The following is a 15,693-nucleotide window of genomic DNA, read 5'->3' as shown; positions in this document are numbered from 1 at the left end:
TATTATTAAGTATTCAAATAAAACGATCGTATAAAAGTTCCATCCTTCAAAGCACCCGGGAAATCGTGTAATCGCAATAACAGTTAAACTTATAAACTGGACACAACAACCTACTGTAATACTGATATGATTTTTGACAAGTCGAAAGTTCATCCTCTACAATAAATGATACTCTATTTTTTTTCTGAACAAATCATTTTCTCTTGCTGAATCTGTTTTCCACGTCTTTTGGATCACTAATAATCATAATCCTGAAAAATTAAAAAAAAACAACAGCAGAAAAATAATCCAAAAAGGCGAATGTCGGGGTGGTGGGAGGGATACACCTTATCGCTATTTGTCCGCCATTACTGGACATGTACATCACAAAGGTTCCCGAAAAATTTTGACGTCATAATAGAAAATGTCTGACGCCACAATGGAAAAGTGATTGTTGTATGACGTCAATATTTCAAGAGGCGCAGATTCTCGGGTCAAGCGGCGCAGATATCCAAATAGCGATAAGGTCTATTGAGCAAGTTTCCCAATCGAACGTTAGAAAATTCTAAAAGTGACGTAATGAAGTGGCTTCTCAAAGCCAATACAGCACAGGTACGTCACAGACACGATCAAGGTTCAGAATACGGAGAGAAGAGGGAGGTCTCGAGAATAAATATGGAATTTAAACTTTTGTTAAACCTGTATTATCAGTAAACCGATAAACAGTAAGCATCTTCTCTGGAAACCATTACTTAAACATTATATGCTATTGTAAGTATTGATCTCTCACAAATACAAAAAAAAAATGATTTTCATATGTTAGACATCTATATAGATACTATTAAATGAGAAGACCTCATTTTGTATGTCGCTTCTCTTCCTTTCACAATAAATTAATCATCATGCCTCTGTGTCCTATAGGTACAATGCATAGTCGCATTTGTCATCCTCGCTTATGATTATTCCGTTTGGATTATTTTGGGAGGAAAACAAAAATATAGGCGTCCGGATATTGTTTCCGTCATCGGACGGACTTTTAAGTCATACAAGACTTCTGTTTAGGACTGTTTAAAATTACACATAATTTTCATAGGTACTTGTAAACAAGACATTTATTTTCGCGTTTTTCTGTATACTGTGAACATACATATACTATAAATAAAGTGTATTTGCTATTTACTGTCAATTCCAAGTTTACTATCCACGGCGGTCACTGAAATATTATATAGAGACTCTCCGTATATAATATATCAGTGAACGCCGTAGAAAGTAAACTTGGAATTGATAGTAAATAGCAAATACACTTAGTTTATAGTGTTTATTCATAGAGATTGATAGAAAACAAAAAATAACGGATTTTGGAAAAAAGGGGGAGGGTTAAAAAAATTGTCCTGTCCCAAATTACCTATGACTTCTGATACCTTTTCCTGAAATTCTCCATTCATAAAATCTTTTACCAAAAAAACATCATACAACAGTTTACATAATAGAAAACAAAAAATAACAGATTTTGGAAAAAAAGGGGGAGGGCCAGAAAAAATTGTCCTGTCCTACCAATGACTTCTGATTCCTTTTCCTGAAATTCTCCAGTTATAAATTTTTTTACGAAAATTCATCCTACAACAGTTTACATACTTTCAACCACGCTCTTAATGCCCGCGATTTTGCGTGTGTGTTCTAGTGTTTTTGAAAGTTCTTTGGCACTGTAACTCCGGATGCGGGATTTTCTTGCTGCGTTAAAGACCGATTGGGCTGTTTTCTGCTCTTTGGTCGGGTTGTCGTCTCTTTGACCCAGTCCCCGTTTCCAGTCTTTATTCTACTTTAAATGAGGAACGAACTATAAGCATGCTATGCCAGCTGTTACTTTATGGTCAAGTGACATTTGTCCTGAATATGACACTAAAAAGAGCCTTATCATGCACCAGGTTTCCTTAGTTGTAAAATAACTTCGTAGTATAATAACAAATCTATACGGTACATGACATTATCTCATCTTATCAGAATTAAATTCACTTCAAAGAATTGCAAAGATTTAATAGGGCGATCTCGTATCTAGTAAAAACTATAATGCTATCAATTTTAGTCAGAATGCATTTGACGGGCGTTTGCTTAGACATTAAATGATAATGCGCTGCAGAATATAGAATGGAATTTTATTAAAGAACATTTGTTTCTGAACTGAAGTTGATTACACCTAGATCAGTCAAATTAGAAGTTTTCAGGTCAAAAGATTAAATTGATTGGATTTATATTGTGTCATTATCAAGTTTAGTTTGTTAAAGTACGCTGAACTGTTATACAAGGTGATATCCATGTTAAGTCATGTTCACAAGGCATGTTCAGGCAAAATATAGTTTGGGCTTTATTTTGCACTGTAAAATAAACGAAATTTTTCATCTCAGACTTGCTGTCATTATTGTTCGGTGGCCATTTCATGTTCACAGGCGTGTAAAGGCGAAATACGATTGGATGTCAAATTCCGGACATTTCTGAATTAAAGTGATGGGTTAAATCAGGCTCTACGACGTTGAACCTCCCGCTTGTATAATGGTCATGTTATTTCCTATTATGTATATTAGTCAAAATCCAAAATGAAACGTGGTAGTATACTTTCAGAGCTAATCTGACGTGTTTTATTTTATCTATACATCATGAAAGCAGAACGGACGCCCATGAGCAATGGCAGCTTTAATGGCGTTTTCCATTTAGAGAGGGCAAACATCAATCACGTGTATTTAATTAAACGTTCAAATTCAATTCAAACCTATCTGGGAATTCGTTAATCCCACACAACCAAATGATGCCTGCAATCACAGGAGTTGTTTGAAGTAAACACTTCAGCATACAGAAAAGTGGATAGCTATTTACAACACTATACGTACAATTTGAGGTAACTTGCTTGATCGAAACTTGGTTGGATTTTAATCAACATCTGAGAACCAATACAAGCAGAATAGTCAACTTTCGAGTTAATCCGTTCCGTCGAGGTTTCTCATTTTTTTTTTGTAACTTTGTCACGTGGTATCAATGATTTTAGGGGCTCGTCTATTTTCGGTTTGTATTGTTGACATTGGAGGCCCGGGAAATTTGTAATTTTATGATATGCCAAAGTCTTACTGTGCAGCAGAGGGCTGCAATGCCGACGATAAGAAACGCGGGCAATACGGATTTATGGCAGACATACGTTTTTCTTGGTTTCCTTCATCTGCCAACCAGAAAAGAAGATGGATTGACAGGTGCCACATGTTGAGCAGGATCTGCTTACCCTTCCGGAGCACTTGAGATCACCCCTTTTGTGGGGTTCGTGTTGCTAAGCCTTTAGTTTTCTATGTTGTGCACTATTGTTTGTCTGTTGTTCTTTTTCTTTTTTTAGCTATGGCGTTTTCAGTTTATTTTCGACTTGTGAGTTTGAATGTCCCTTTGGTATCTTTCACCTCTCTTTTTCATTGACTTGATAAGGCAAGAGAACTTTGATCCTAGCAAGTTCTTCCGTCTGTGTTCATGTCACTTTATTGTCTGAATCCAACTGTGTTGCACCCTAACCCAGAGCTTTTCGACTATAACAATGACAAGGAGTAACCGACAGAAGAAGAACTTGAAACGAAAAAAACAAACAAACAACATTATGACAGTTTATCCAGCGGTGACAATGAGACTAATGAGGATGATGATAAACCGGCAGCATCAAGATCATACCTGGTAACTACGTCTTTTTTGAAATTTTTGTGACAAGTTCTATTTTTTCTCCAGGCAGAACAGTGTTCTTGTCATTTTTGGGCCTATTATAATTTTCTATGCGGTATGGGTTCATTGTTGACGGCTCTACGGTGACCTCTATATGCTAACTTCTATGTCAATTGGTCTCATTGGCGAATTAAAACAAAAGTCAGAAAACATCTTCCAAAATCATTTAGAACAAATTTTCCAAAAACAACATGTATAATTGACTGCACCGAGATATTTATTTAGAAGCCAACAACGCTACAAGCCCGTGCATATCGCCCATACAAGCAGCATAATACACACAAAATGCTAGTTTCTATTACTCCTACAGGAGAATTTAATTTCGTTTCAAATTTGTGGTGTGGTAATAGATATATCACAGAGCATTCAAGATTTCTGGATAATATCAACGAAGAGATGAAGTTATGGCAGACAGAGGGTTCCTTATTCGCGACTTACTATTAAAAAGGAAAGCAACAATCAACATTCCTTCTTTTACCAAAAAAATGTGCTCAAGGAAAATGCAGATGTCTTTTGGCTAGAGATATTAAAAAAAAAAAAAAAATTGCTAAGCAGACAATTCATGTGGAACGGGAAATTGGACGCTTCAAGAATTTCAAGATTTTATCAAACACTTTACCATTGAGTCTTAAACCATTGTCTTATCAGATAACAAAAGTTTGCAGTTGTCTGTGCAACCTTCGATCGCCTCTGGTAAAAAAATAACATAAATTTGCAGTTCACTTTTTTTTTATTAAAGTAACTTCATTTATTGTACAACATATACATGTATAAGATCTTCATTCTTTGAAATATGATTTATCAATTTCATGTGTTTACTTGTAAAAAATCATTTTAATTTTTTACTTTTGAGCACTAAAAACTCATTTTCAGCTACAAAGTACCTCTCTTAAAACATTTCAAATGGCTTTATTTCAGTTTAAAATTATTTTCTTAAATTCTGATACAGTAAGGCAATTTTTGTTTATCTGTCTAGCTTTCCATGTTTCAAATTGAACAAAATATTTAAGAAATCAATTTGGTTGTACTTTAATGCCACTGTTCTTATTTCTAATTATTCATATAAATTGATTTTTGTCTTCCTTTTTCAAGAAACCATCTAGATAAAGTCTATATATAAAGTTTTTTAAAATTAACATTAGCCTTTTCAAAGGAATTTAATTATACCTTTTGAAAAAGTCTTGCTAATATTAAGATATACCATCTAGAGTAAAAGATTAATTTTCTTCCTCATTTTTTATCAATTTTCAAAAAAATAAACTGAACTTTTTTTGCAGGCATCATTTTCAATTTAGGTTCATGTACAGTCTTGTCTGATTTTAAAGTTTCTAAAAGTTGAATGAAGTCAAAACTTTCTGGATTTTTTTAAAATTTAAAGTGGAACCGAAGTTTTAAGATATTTAAACAGTTAATTATACTTTTACATTGACAGCAGCAGCTGGCAAAATTTTATAATTTTCACAACATGATTAATTAGTCAGATTTAATTGCGTGTACAACATATTTATGGAAAAATTGCTCACATTTTACAATAATTTCTTTGTGTAGATTTTTGTCAAAAACAATTATATCAACTGCAATTCCTTTTTTGGTGTGAAATACAAAATCACAACATTGCTTTTTTCAAATCCCCATCTGACCTTGTATTTGGGTATGCCATGAAGATGATTCCTTCAGCCTTAGACAAACCAAAATTATCAATTTGAACATTTTTGTGCTTTGTCTTGTACATTTCAATGTATAGTTGTCTAGCGACAGACTCATTCCTTTTACCAAAGTTAATTGAAGGACACGATAACATTTTTTCTTGCCCTAATACTGTCTTTAAAATGTAATTGGTTGGTTTAGCAGTAAATCTTAAACGACAGACAGAATGAAACAAAGAAGCTGTTTTCCTACTATTCCTTTGCTCACACCATGTATTATTATCTGATTGCCCCCTTTTTATTTCCTCAATTTTAGAAATGATGTCAACAGAATACACGTTTTGCAAAAAACTTCCCTGCAGACAATGAGCAAGATGATAGAGCATTAGGAAAGGAAGGGATTTCAGCTTCTGCTTCATCCTCAGATGCATCACTTGGAGAGTCGAGGACTTGTAATACTAGAGAGTCTGTTCCTGAAAACAATTTATACATAGTCTTTCTTAATACCACGGCGTTCAATATTACTGGCTGGTTTATAATTCTTTGACATTGGTGTTGTTCTCAGTTCAGTGGAAGTGTCTCGCCTGATATCTATTTCATCAGCTTCCATCTGCTCCGATTTCTTCTTCAGTGCATGCTTTTGTGAACCTGTCTCTGTGCCTTTCACTGAAACAATACAATGTATGCATGCCCCCCGTTACCTATGAAATTTATATTAAAGAGGAAATTGAAAACTTTTTGAAATACACCAGACAAAACAAGAGCGATTAGATAAACTACTGTGCAAAAAAGAGGGAAATAGGGCATCTTAAAATAAAATTTTTTGAAATAAAATTGAGAATGGAAATGGGGAATGTGTCAAAGAGACAACAACCCGACCATAGATCAGACAACAGCCGAAGGCCAGCAATGGGTCTTCAATGCAGCGAGGAACTCCCGCACCCGAAGCGTCCTTCAGCTGTCCCCTAAACAAATATGTATACTAGTTCAGTGATAATGGACGTCATACTAAACTCCAAATTATACACAAGAAACTAAAATTAAAAATGATACAAGACTAACAAAGGCCAGAGGCTCCTGATTTGGGACAGGCGCAAAAATGCGGCGGGGTTAAACACGTTTTTTGAGATCTCAACCCTCCCCCTATACCTCCAATCAATGTAGAAAAAACAAACGTACAACAGTACGCACAGTAAAACTCAGTTTAAGAGAAGTCCGAGTCCGATATCAGAATAGGAAACAAAAGAAAATAAACAAAATGACAATAATACATAAATGAACAAAGGACTACTAGCAGTTACTGACATGCCAGCTCCAGACCTCAATTAAACTGATTGAAAGATTATGTCTTCATCAAATGAAAATCAAGTACAATCCCTCCCGTTAGGGGTTTAGTATCATACCATCATAAAATATATGAGAAGAACATAACCCGTATCATGCCAACAACTGGTTTTAGGATAAATGTGTTTAATTCCGATGCAAAGACCCTATAAGTGAATCAATATTAAAGCCAAAATATGCAATCTTTAATGACCTGACAACAGTATCGTATCTATATCCCTTCTAAATACGTCTGTTTAAAGGTTTTGTTAGCTTTTGAGGTGAATACTGACATTTTTGTGCTTTGTTAAGTATATTACCATAAAAGATTGGATGTGAAAACATGTTCTATAATTTTTTTCTTAAACGACTAGACTTCAGAAAAGTGTTAATGGTGAGTATTAATTATTTGGCACTGATTGGATAACCAAATCATTTGTTACATGTACAATTTTATATCATTTGTGTATGCACATTTTCGCAGCATCCAGGAGTCATAAAGATCAAAGACAGGTAATCTCAGAGTCGGAATAAAGTTTTAATCCTGCATACTGTTACTATAAATACTGCATATATCATTTGTGTCCTCATTAAGCAGGGTTTTATAATCATATCACATCAATATTATCTCATCCTGGAAAGGTCACAGTTATGCTATGGATTTTAAGGAGAACATGTAATTTTCGTTTGATCATAATCCATTTCTAAAATTGCAAGTTGAAAGCTAGGAGTACTTTCATTGGTATTGTGACAATTCTTTTCTGTGCATTCATAAAAGTTTGAATAGCATGAACAGTACTTTAATATCTTATAAATTTACTGCTAGTGAAAGAATCACAGAAATGACTGTTTTAACAATCAGAAATGACTGTTTTAACAATCAAGTGCATTTGAGTGTTTCTATCAATTGCCACAGAAACTAACGATTCAGATTGCCACTTCTTCCAGGTTGATTTAAATTTCAATTTTCCTGGCATGATTTGTTATAATAATGAAATTGGACAGATAAGTGTCGAATAGCTTTTGAAAATTAAGCTATTTAGACAGACTTTCACTTCAAAACTTTGTGTGATGAATTAGCTACAGTATTACATGTGTAATATGAAATAATCAGATATAAAAGTTCTACATGTAAGTTAATTCATTAAATGATTAATGTGCAATAACCATTTTATATTCATTAGAAATACATAAATTACTAAAACAAAAAAGGATCAGATAATCTTCGGGTCACTGTGATAAAACTTCTAACATTTTAAAGAGACAAAAAAAGAAAGTAAATAAAAAAAAAAAAAACAGTACTCTTTGTAGTCTTGTATACAATCTAAATTCATGAAAATAATTGAACAAAATAGAAAATCTTCTAAATAGGTGCATCTTTCTGTCTCGTTTCTGGAATACATGTACCATCAACTTAATAACAGTTGCCATCAAAATGCAAACTTATCTGCACAGAATCAATATGATTTGCCTGGTAAAGTTGATCCCCATTATACCTTTTATAACTTTTAAGCTTATCGCTAGACCAAACAATAATATAGAATGTAGACCAATATGTCACCAATTTCAATATTAGGAATACATCTCAGATCTGGAGACCACAGAATATCAGAAACCTCAGGAGCTATGACCTCCTTCCCTCAATGACCAGTGTACGTCGTTTCAAACTTGAGATGGTGATGTCTGGTTCAACGTAATTTTCCTCGTTTAATATAGGCAATTGCAGTTCCAACGCTAGATCGCAAAGTCTAAGAAGATGATTCTTACTATAAAAATAGCCTCTTTTTTGTAGAAAAACTTCCAAGCCATTTACATTTTGAGATTTGAAGGACATTTTGCGCTAAACCGGAAATGAACATGCCCGCTGTCACATAGCTTAGGTACAAACTAAGTGCCGAAAATATACGGAATGAATTAAGGATGTACATCTCTGAGGAGCCAAAAATTTCTAGAATTAAACGTTTTTTCTTAACCTGATCTTTGGTTTTATAGAACGAGAACAAGATATTCTATCACAGGTTATTTTTTTCATTTGGTTTTATTTTCATGTGAAGCTTTCTTGTTTTTTGATGATATAAACACAAGTCCTTGTTTTTTGTCTGGATATTTGTTATATATGATGACTTTTAGTAACATAATGTTTAATGTTAACGTGTGTCGGTTGGCATGTTTGGTAAATGTCTCTTTGTCGTTAACTACTTTTCAATTTATCAATTTTGAACAATCTGATTAAAATACAGACCATTTGTCCACACTTCGCTTATAACAAGGATCTAACATCACTCCTTCTTGCTATCTGCTCTGATAATTTTTATATCAGCCAATCAAATGTTTGCTTCCAAATCTTGAAAGGTGTGTATCATTACGACAATTCCTGTGGATCCCAAAAATCGTTTAAACAGAAAGTTGAATGAAGCGTTCTTAGATCATCGAATTATAAGCGAAGCGTGGACACGTATTTTATATAGATTGAATTATGAAGGATTTGAAATAGATTTTGCAGCGTTATTCTGTCCCGTAGAATTGTTTCTGATTAAATCGACTAAAGGATTATACTCTTATTTTATTTACATACATTGTGAATACTTTTAGAAAACTATTTACACAGAAATACACGTTTCACCTGTTAGTAATTTCCATAGTTTGCAATACATACCACTTTCACATGTAAGTTCTTAAAAAGTCTCATGACAATGTTATAGGACAAATAGATGGAGATGGGACCAAATAATCTCCGTAGAAATGAGATGAGATGTGCTAACGTTAATTGAACTGCTTACCACATATCGTTGGCTTACTATAAGTAGTTTCTTTTAGACTGCCCTAATCACAAACTTCAACATTTTAACTGTGAAAAGCATTCAAAGTCAACAGACAATGTTTGAAATCGCTGAAACATAAACTATACATGAAAATAAGATATATCAATGTTATTACATCTGACTTACTATTAGAGGTTTCTCATAAAGTGACCTAATCTCAAAATTGAACATATAAATTATGGAAAATATAAAAAAAGACAATGGCCCATGACGAATGGGGCTGACGAAATAACTTCCATAGGAATGAGATGTACTTATATTATACAACTGTCTACCAGTTATCATTGATCTACAATGCATTTGAAAATAACACCTACCACATTTCGTGTTAAAATGACCTAACCAAAATTTTTCACTTTTGTTATCACCGCTTTCGCAGTCGTCAATGTCCTCCAAAAAAAAAACCCGACATTTTATTTTGTCCTTGTTGGTTTTATCCACTAATCCTTTAAAACATGTGTTTGTAAGAAATAAATCTAATGTATTTGCCTTTTGTAGAACTGTTCATCTCGTTTTTAGCAACTTATGGAAAATATAAAAATCTAACGTATTTATGGACTTTTTCCGTATCACCAGATAGAAGTCTAGCGTTTAGTACGTTTTGTTTAGGATTTAAAGAAGATGGCACGAATCTGTTGAGTAAACCGTTTTCAAGAATACCGAACAATTCGCATACCAAAGGTATGTCAACATCAGACGAATGTTCCGGATGATACATATTCTCAGCCGGTCCATATGACGATACAAAACACTTCTGTGTATCAAACATTTGGTTAGATTTGTCTGTTAGTTGATAGTAAACACTGTTTATTCCGATTGTCAAAGCACGCTTTTCGACAGCCTGAAAAAATGCCGTTTTCAAAAGGTATGACGGAATTAAACTTTCAATGCTTTCATACATGTATATCTCTTCTAGATCTTCTTCTGACAAACCCTTTAAATGTCCATAGTACTCCTTCATTTCCTCGTTTCCACCAAAATTTACTGTGGGCAAACTGTTTCTAATTTTAGGCAACATATTTCGAAATATTGCTATCTCGTGTAGAACCATTGAACAACGCCAAAGATCTTCATTTTCACCACTTGTCATCTTAGGAACAGCGATTGACGGCAACAGTAGCATGTCCTTCGTCAAAAGTATTGAATCTTTATTAACCGTGGGTGGCCATGAAGGTAATCTTACGGCTGGAACAATGTCAACGTTGATCTGAAGATCCTTAAATCTGGAACCTCTCCACTGCAATAAAACTTCTGGGTGAATAGTAACTTCCTTAATGATTTAGCGTTCGTCCTTGGGAAAAGAACTTGCAAACATAACTTTAGTAAGCAGCTTACTAAATAAATAATTCATTTGACAGCTGGATAATAAATCACCTTCACCAGCCCATTCCGACAGTAGATTGGAAATTATTTTGTCTGAAGAATGCAAATATACATATCCAGCTATGGACGTGACCTCTTCCTCCGGTTCAATCCCAATAAAAGCCTCAGAGATAGTTTTGTTTCCAGTATTATATGGAAGGGCTACTGCTATTTGAGTCATTGTTTCTTCTTCTTTGTATTCAGGATAAGATGCGTCACTCATTATATCGAGACAAAATGTAAAATCAAACTCATCCGGGTACCGTACTTTAGTTCCTTCTGATACACTTCCGATATGTAGAAGCGTACATTTAAATCTAGGATCATGTTTGCTTAATCATTTCTGCAAAGGTTGATGCCATTGCCTCAACTGCAAGTTGTATTTCTTTAACTTCTGATTCACAGTTTCTTGAGTAAGGCATTTCATGTTCGAATAATTTACCAACGAAATTATTCAGGTCTGTTTCGCTTTTTTTAATCATATCATTGCAAGTTATTATCTTTTCAAAATCATCTAAATGCATCAGAGAATCTGCATAGTTCGTAAATTTGCATACGGATTCGTTGTAACCGGTTCTATCTGTGTACTTTGACAATATACCGATAGTATCCTCGAAGGACCTGTATGAAGATAAATCAAACGCAGTGTTTCCGTTTTCGTCTTTAAAGTAAGGGTCGCCCTTGTTTTCCAGTAAAAGATCCACAGTACATGTGTTGTCATTCCAAGTTGCAAGATGTAATGGTGTATTGGAATGATTATCAGTTATATTTGCATTCATTCCTTTTTTCAGTAGCAACAGCACAATATTGTCTGAACCATTTGATGGCGCAATGTGAAGTATTGTACGTCCTTTAATATCACCTCGATCGCAATTTGAACCGTAATTCATCATTTCTTCAACAATTTCAATGTGTTTTCTCTCTGTGGCTAAATGGATGACAGCCTGTCCCCAAAAGTCTTTTAAATCAGGCTTACATCCGCCGGAAATTAAAACGGAGCAGGTTTCAACAGAATTTGCAAAATGTAATGGAGTTCTTCCGAATCCGTCAGAAATATTTGCGTTGCTGCCTCGGCTTAGGAGAAAAGATACAATTCTATCGGTAGTTTTCTCAGCAGCATAATGAAGTGGGTTTTTACCTGCCGCATCAGTCACGTCTGCACAATCTTCTCTTTGCAAAAGTTTGTCGATTCCAGCTAAAAATAACGTTACATCTCCTTGATCAAACAGATGATAATGATCCAAAAGGTAATGAATTGGACACATTCCTTGAAAATCATGTTCTTTCAGAACTGCATTTTGAGCCACGAGTAAACCTATAATGTTGGAAGTTTTTGCATTCTGACATGCATGATGAAGAGGACTTCTTTTTAAATTATCTAGTGTATTTACATCTATTCCGTAGCGAATGAGAATTTGAACTGTCTTAAACCTATGTTCGTCAGACGAAATTTTACATGCAAGGTGTAATGCATTTTGTCCATTATTATTTGTTTGGTTAATGTCCGCACCATTATTCAGGAATAATTCTGTGATGCTATCATTCCCAAATTCCGTCGCTTTATGTAAAGGTGCGTTCCCTAAATCATCGATAGCAGTCACAGATGACCCAGAATGAATAAGTAGTTTCGCTATTTCAAAATTTCGTACTATGTTTAAAGGAACACATTTATTTGGGTTTATGCATGCACCGTGTTGTATCAACATTTGCACCACTTGAAAATGATTATTTTGCACTGCCATGTAAAGTGGGGTATTTCCTCTATCATCTTCTAGGTCAATTTGTACATCATCAGCTTTCAACAATGTCACAACACGTTCTACATCTCCATCAACAGCAGCTGAATGAAGATCACTTTTTGCAGTAGCAGTATAGTCTGTCGTGTATTTCGTTAAAAAGTCTGTGAATGGATTTGAACTTGCCATTGCAAATAACTATCTGAATAAAAAAATATATTTTTATAGTGCGAATAAAACAGTATACTTTTTTACAAGAATAAAACAAATGATATGATCGATCTAAATTTCTAACATTAAATCTTTTTGTTCTCTTATGGTTGAAACCTGTTATCTTTTTTCGCCTGAGAAATGATATTTTTCGTATCACACTGCACGGAGTCTTGTTCTCTTATGGTTGCGGTCTGTTATCTTTTTCTGGCAAGAAAAGATATTTTTCGTATCACGCTGCACGCGTACTGTATATGATATGAGAAAAAAGTGATACGAAAAATGTGTTAACTTGATTGGTTTATCCAGCATCATAAACAATACTACGATATTTCCGTTGGCTATTCTTTAGGTCATGGATGACTTTCAGAGGACAAAAGATGTATATTTCAACCATGGCAATGGAAATATGTAATTTTTTGAAAAATACATAAAACACACCCGTTCCTCAAAGATTTCATTTTTGTCAAATAATATTACATTTTGAAGCGTACACAAAGTTTTAAATTGCTAATGTTAAAGTTTGACACAGGAACAGGACATATGACATCATACTGGTATGTGTAAAAGACTAGATTAACGAAACGTCGACATTTCTATTAATAAACACAAAGTGAATATTTATCATAAAGGAAATAGGTCAGTCGTGGGAATTTGAAATTAGCCCATAGGCTCGTTGGTTATTATATTGAAATAAGCGATATCCAATTGTTCCGCGTGATGAAACCTTTCATTATCAAACCATTTAGAACAAAAATATCTGGCAGTTTGCGGTTCCATGTTACCCATGTTACCAATCTTTTTTGTTTATCTTTTCCGTACATAAGGGCTTACTGTTGGGTATGAGTTTTGCTCATTGTGAAGGGCCCTACGATAAACTGTAGTTGTTGCAATTCTTATCCTTGGTCTTATGTGGATATTTGTCTTATTTGCAATCATACCATATCTCTTTATATTAAAAGAGTCAAATCTCTATTGAAAGAGGATATTCGATTCTTAAATAGACATGATATATCCACATAAGTTCAGAAAAGTGTATTTTGTAAGTGTGCACTCATTACTGGTGGAATTACTGGTGGAAAATTTCCAAAAAATGTTTGATATGATTTACTTGGTAATGATGTTTTCTTTTGGGTTTCACGTACCGAAAATGATATTGATAGGAAATTCTTCTAAACCAGAGAATATGTGTTGGTCTGCCACACATTGGGTTAATAAGAAAAAAGTAGATGTGGGTTATACTTGAGTAGGATCACTTTAGTCGTCAGCAATATAATTAACAATATGTCAAGCTATACACATAAGGAGCACAAGGAGGTATGGTATGATTTACAATGAGACACCTATCTACCAGAGACAAAATGACGTTAATGTAAGCAACCAGTTAATCATATTACGTAATTCCTAAGTTAAAAAGTTTCAGTACCAAGTGTATTAAACGAATGTCTTTATGTTATTTTTAAGGGTTAGAAGGTTAATACATTTTTCTTATAATTGAAATTCGATATCTTAACATGTTATGTAACCTTCTAACCACCATAGAAGATGTTTCACAACAAATTTCGTTACTATTATTGCTCAAGACTTTCTCCATCTGAAATGGTCTTATACAAATAGTAAAGCTGTCAAATTTCATACCATGGAACCCCTCAGGGACGTAGTTTATAACGCAATCTATTTTTTAATAGTTTGTGCAGCCCTCAAATTATAGAATGAATGAAAAATCAAATAATGTATGCAGAAAGGCTGATAAAAACGAGTGAAATGCCACGGCAATTTTTGAGGCGTTTCTCTTGTTTAACAAAACACGTGATTAAAACAAATTGGTATGGGGGTGTATGAATTGTAGAAAATTTATATATGACTACAAGTTTTTCATTATAAGCCAATGGATAGTCTTTAATAATTATTTAAAATGATATATATTTAGATAAAAATATTTTTGAACTAAATTCATATTAGCGAGATTTTTTGAATCTACTGAACACCAGTTATTTCAATTAACATGGCATTAATAATAATAATAACTCGACATTAATTTTGTATGTATTTTCCTAATATGTGTCTTATTGGTAATTATCTACATCTAAATAGTAACTGATATATAAAAAAAGGAGTGATGATCCGGAACCAAATAAAGTCGTACATTTCCTCTATTCAATGGGATTAGAGGCTGTCAGTCTTTTGTGACGTGTGAAGTAACACAATTAATTTAGACAACCAGAAGTAAGATTCTTAAATCTTTAGAAAAAGAAGTTCAGTGCCCTGTTTAGAAAAGGCATAAAGCGTGTCTCTATATTTACTTCCTCTACTATAAAACCACTATTTGTTTATTTCCTGTATCTATATTGATTTACAATTGTTTAGTACTGTTTCCTATATGATTCTAACCTAAAAATGTTCTTACCTAAATATAGATTTTATTCTTTCTTCATTGTAAATTTCTTGTAAATATACTATCATGCACGTTGTAGCTCTTACACCATAACTAAATGTTGAAAGCTTTTAAGACTAAGTTCTGACGTCATTTAAAAATATCTACATACTTTCTATAATTAAAAATCAGCAGACCAGTAATTGTCAATCATCAAATCCCCGCCTATTCAAAGTAGTCCTATTCGTAATACAGGTGATAATAAGCAATTAAAATTAATGATATTTGGAATATGATCTGAAAGGTAAACATTAAAGGATTGAACTGAAGTGAAAAGATGAATTTTTAGTGAATGTCAAACAAATATATTTGGACGTACGTAAGACAACCATCGCATGAAATAACATGAAATAACATAAAATAACTAAATATCGAAACCACATTGATTTAAAAATTGTATTTATCTTTATGTATGGATAGCGCATCGAAGATAAACT

At 33.6% G+C, this 15,693-nt stretch overlaps 1 protein-coding gene across 1 annotated transcript; it reads right to left on the bottom strand.

Annotated features, from left to right (window-relative positions):
• Positions 1-11,047: 11,047 nt before the first annotated feature.
• On the bottom strand, positions 11,048-15,337 carry LOC127704908 (serine/threonine-protein phosphatase 6 regulatory ankyrin repeat subunit B-like). Its single transcript, XM_052209141.1, has 2 exons — positions 15,230-15,337; positions 11,048-12,814 (listed from the first exon to the last, which is right to left on the bottom strand). Exon 2 carries the CDS (start codon positions 12,799-12,801, stop codon positions 11,200-11,202), a length of 1,602 nt encoding a protein of 533 aa, XP_052065101.1. The 5' UTR covers positions 12,802-12,814; positions 15,230-15,337; the 3' UTR covers positions 11,048-11,199.
• Positions 15,338-15,693: the final 356 nt, after the last annotated feature.

The sequence above is a fragment of the Mytilus californianus genome, unplaced genomic scaffold (genome assembly GCF_021869535.1).
Source record: "Mytilus californianus isolate M0D057914Y unplaced genomic scaffold, xbMytCali1.0.p SCAF_6, whole genome shotgun sequence".
Taxonomy (NCBI): Eukaryota; Metazoa; Mollusca; class Bivalvia; order Mytilida; family Mytilidae; genus Mytilus; species Mytilus californianus.
Note: the sequence above shows the minus strand (reverse complement) of the source record. Positions and strands in the feature narration are given on the sequence as shown.